Consider the following 3,415-nt stretch of genomic DNA (forward strand, 5'->3'; position numbering starts at 1 on the left):
CTTCTGTTCAAAATTAAGTGAAAGCCCTACATTTTCTCTTTTTTTCAATGAAAGAAAAAATGGGAATCAGACCCACTACACAAGAGTTGCAGAGTTTATCCTTGTTGTGTACCTCCAGAGGGCCTCTTATTTTGCAATGGCACTTGACATCATTCCAAGGCCCATGAGTCTTGTGCATATTTGAGATATACTGCATGGATACTCACGAGAAATTAAAGGCAAATATCCATAGAGACTGTTACCCATGCTTCTGTAGAGAAGAAGTAAATAAACCTTCTATGATGCAATCTGCTAGATACTCTTTAAATGTTAATGAAAATATATCTCAAGAAGTCTACCAGTTCCCCCTGAACACCTGATGGCACCATTTTCTATGATTCTTGAAAACATTGTCTTCATAAATGAATGAAAAGATGGAGTGATGGGTACTGTCCTTGGAGAAGACACGTCAGGGAAATAAATAAGGACAAATCGAGGTAAGCAACAAAGATGATTAGGGGACTGAAGGCTAAAACATATAAAGAAAGGTGGCAGGTATGTCCAGTTTAATTAGAAGAAGGACTGGGGGAGACATGATAGCAATGTTCCAAGATCTTAGGAGCTGCCACAAAGAAGAGGGAGTCAAGCTATTCTCCAAAGCACCTGAAGGCAGGATAAGAAGCAATGGGTGGAAACTAATCAAGGAGAGAAGCAACTTAGAACTGAGGAGAAATTTCCTGACAGTTAGAACAATTAATCAGTGGAACAACTTGCCTCCAGAAGCTGTGAATGCTCCAACACTGGAAGTCTTTAAGAAGATGTTGGGTCTTCTTCTTTGTATGAAGTGGTGTAGGGTTTCCTGCCTAAGTAGGGGGTTGGGCTATAAGACCTCCAAGGTCCTTTCCAACTCTGTTATTCTATTCTATTCTATTCTATTCTATTCTAGTGTAGAGAGATCTTTAGCTCCATGATCTATAAAAGCAGAACATGAAACAGAATGCCACTGTAAAAATAATCATGACTTCCTAGCATATACACACATCCACCCCGCACGTACATAGAGAAACATCTTGGCTATTATATTTTTGTCGTCCTTTTTCTACTTTCATCTTTCTATCACAGCCCATATTTTGTGTTCCTCTCTTCTTTAGATAGTTAACAGTTGCCAACAAAGTTCCTGGTGGGTGTATGGAACTTTTATCAATTCCCAAGTTCTAATGTGTATCAAAATATTTCAGCCCTTCCTATTTCATCTCATCTCATCATGTTATCCTATCTTGTCATCTTGTCTTATCTTGTCCTGTCCTATCCCATCCCATCCCATGTCATCTCAACTCTCATCTTATCTTCTGTCAGCTACTATAGCTTTTGATAGCTTGATGTTAAAATTAACTCTTCTGTTCCTTCTGTCGAATTCATAATTCTAGTTTCTCAGATAGGATTTTACAAATTTGGCAAAATCTTGATTCCATATTTTCTCTTCTTGTAACAGAAGAAGAACATGAATTTGACCAATTGTACAAGAACAACTGAATATATTCTTGCTGGACTGCCACACGCTACAGGAATGGGAAGCGTGATGTCCTATCCCATCCCATCCCACCTCATCTTATCATCTTATCTTTTGTCAGCTACTAAAGCTTTACATAGCTTTTAATATTGTGATGTTCAAAGTAACTCTTGTGTTCCCTCTGTTGAACTCATAATGCTAGTTTTTGAAAAGGGACTTTTACAAATTTGGCTAAATCTTGAGTCAATGAAGATTCCATGTTTTCTCTTTTTGTAACAGAAGAAGAACATGAATTTGACCAACTGTACAAGAACAACTGAATTTATTCTTGCTGGACTGCCAGACATTACAGGAATGGAAAGTGTGATGCATGCAGGCATCTTTCTGCTCTACCTCCTGTGTCTGATGGGCAATGGGCTCATCATTGCCATGGTGATTTTGGACCACCATCTCCAGAAGCCCATGTATTTCTTCCTTAGCAACCTTTCTTTCAAAGACATTGGACACACCACAACCTTCATACCCAAGCTGTTGCTCAACTATGTCTCTTCTAACAATTCCATCTGTTTCTATTGCTGTGTGATACAGTTGTGCTTCTACTTCTTTTTTGGAGTGACTGAATTTTTCATCATCACTTTGATCTCCCTGGACAAATACGTGGCCATTTGCCATCCTTTGAGACACTCCACTATCATGACGTCATGCGTCTGCCTTAAACTGGCAATAGCAGCCTGGTTTGGCGGATTTTTCTCCATAGTTTTCCAGGTCGTGATGATTGCAAACTTGCCCTACTGCACTTCCAATGTTATCGATCATTTCTATTGCGATGTTGGACCCGTGCTGAAGATTGCAGGAGGAGATACCCGTCTCATCGAAGCCCTCGGCTTTCTCGTTGCGGTGGTTGTGGTTGTGTCCTCTTTGGTTTTCACCCTCATTTCTTACTTCTTCATCCTCTACACCATTCTTCGAATGCCTTCAGCCTCCAGTCAGCAGAAGGCCTTTTCGACCTGTGCTTCACATCTGGTTGTGGTCAGCCTTTTGTACGGATCGGTCTTTTTTGTCTACTTAAGACCGACTATCAAGAACTCTTCCTTCAGTATGACAAAGTCTGTCGCCATACTGTATACTTTTATCATCCCTGTGCTCAACCCATTCATCTACAGCATTAGGAACAATGAAGTGAAAGATTCTGTACATAAAATGATAGGAAGACATGTTTCAAGTCTCTGAAATCTTTCATTCTCTCCAACCCGAAACCCTTTGTTAAATGAAGTGAGAAGTGATTCCATTCTCCAACACATTTTTTGTTTATGAAATGTAAACTTCATTTGGCCTGCATGGGTGTGTTCCTTCAAGTTGGGACGTTCCAGAAACATCAGTCAAAATTCTTATAGTTTATGTTATCCCTATGATAACAAAAGGTAAGAGTAAATAATATTCAACGGGAGTCAACATGGATTTTGTTGTTGTTGTTTGTTTCATTAAAACTTTGTTCAAAAGTCTATGTAAGATAAAATTAGTTACCCATGAACAGTTGGGTTTCAGAGCAGAACATAATACTGAGATGGCATCAATTGTGTTTTTCAGGGTCATGGTTGGGAAGATCTGGTAGAAGCATCCTGGTTCTCCTTCATGTCCCAGCATTGTTCAGTATGATCAATCCTGGTCTCCATCTGACCACCGAACAGCCTTGCTGTCAGAAGTTGTGGGTGCTTCGTCACTTTTTAGGTTTTTAAGAGGAGACTTGACAGTCACTTGTCTGACATGGTATAAGGTCTCCTGCTCGAGTGAGAGTTAGACTAGAAGACCTCCAAGTTCCCTTCCAGCTCTATTCTGTGTTAGCGTTCCAAATACCATGCATGAAATCAATCAGAGTCCAAGGCAGAATCATCCTTAAAGTTCCAATCATACAGGTATGTTGGCACA

At 39.9% G+C, this 3,415-nt stretch overlaps 1 protein-coding gene across 1 annotated transcript; it reads left to right on the forward strand.

Moving 5' to 3' along the window:
• Positions 1 to 1,843: 1,843 nt before the first annotated feature.
• On the forward strand, positions 1,844 to 2,719 carry LOC309400310 (olfactory receptor 6X1-like; the record flags this gene model as incomplete). The annotated part of the gene is made up of 1 exon (XM_081968726.1): positions 1,844 to 2,719. The coding sequence occupies one exon, from the start codon at positions 1,844 to 1,846 to the stop codon at positions 2,717 to 2,719; it is 876 nt and encodes a 291-aa protein (XP_081824852.1).
• Positions 2,720 to 3,415: the final 696 nt, after the last annotated feature.

The sequence above is a fragment of the Natrix helvetica genome, assembly GCF_964273705.1.
Source record: "Natrix helvetica genome assembly, chromosome: W".
Taxonomy (NCBI): Eukaryota; Metazoa; Chordata; class Lepidosauria; order Squamata; family Natricidae; genus Natrix; species Natrix helvetica.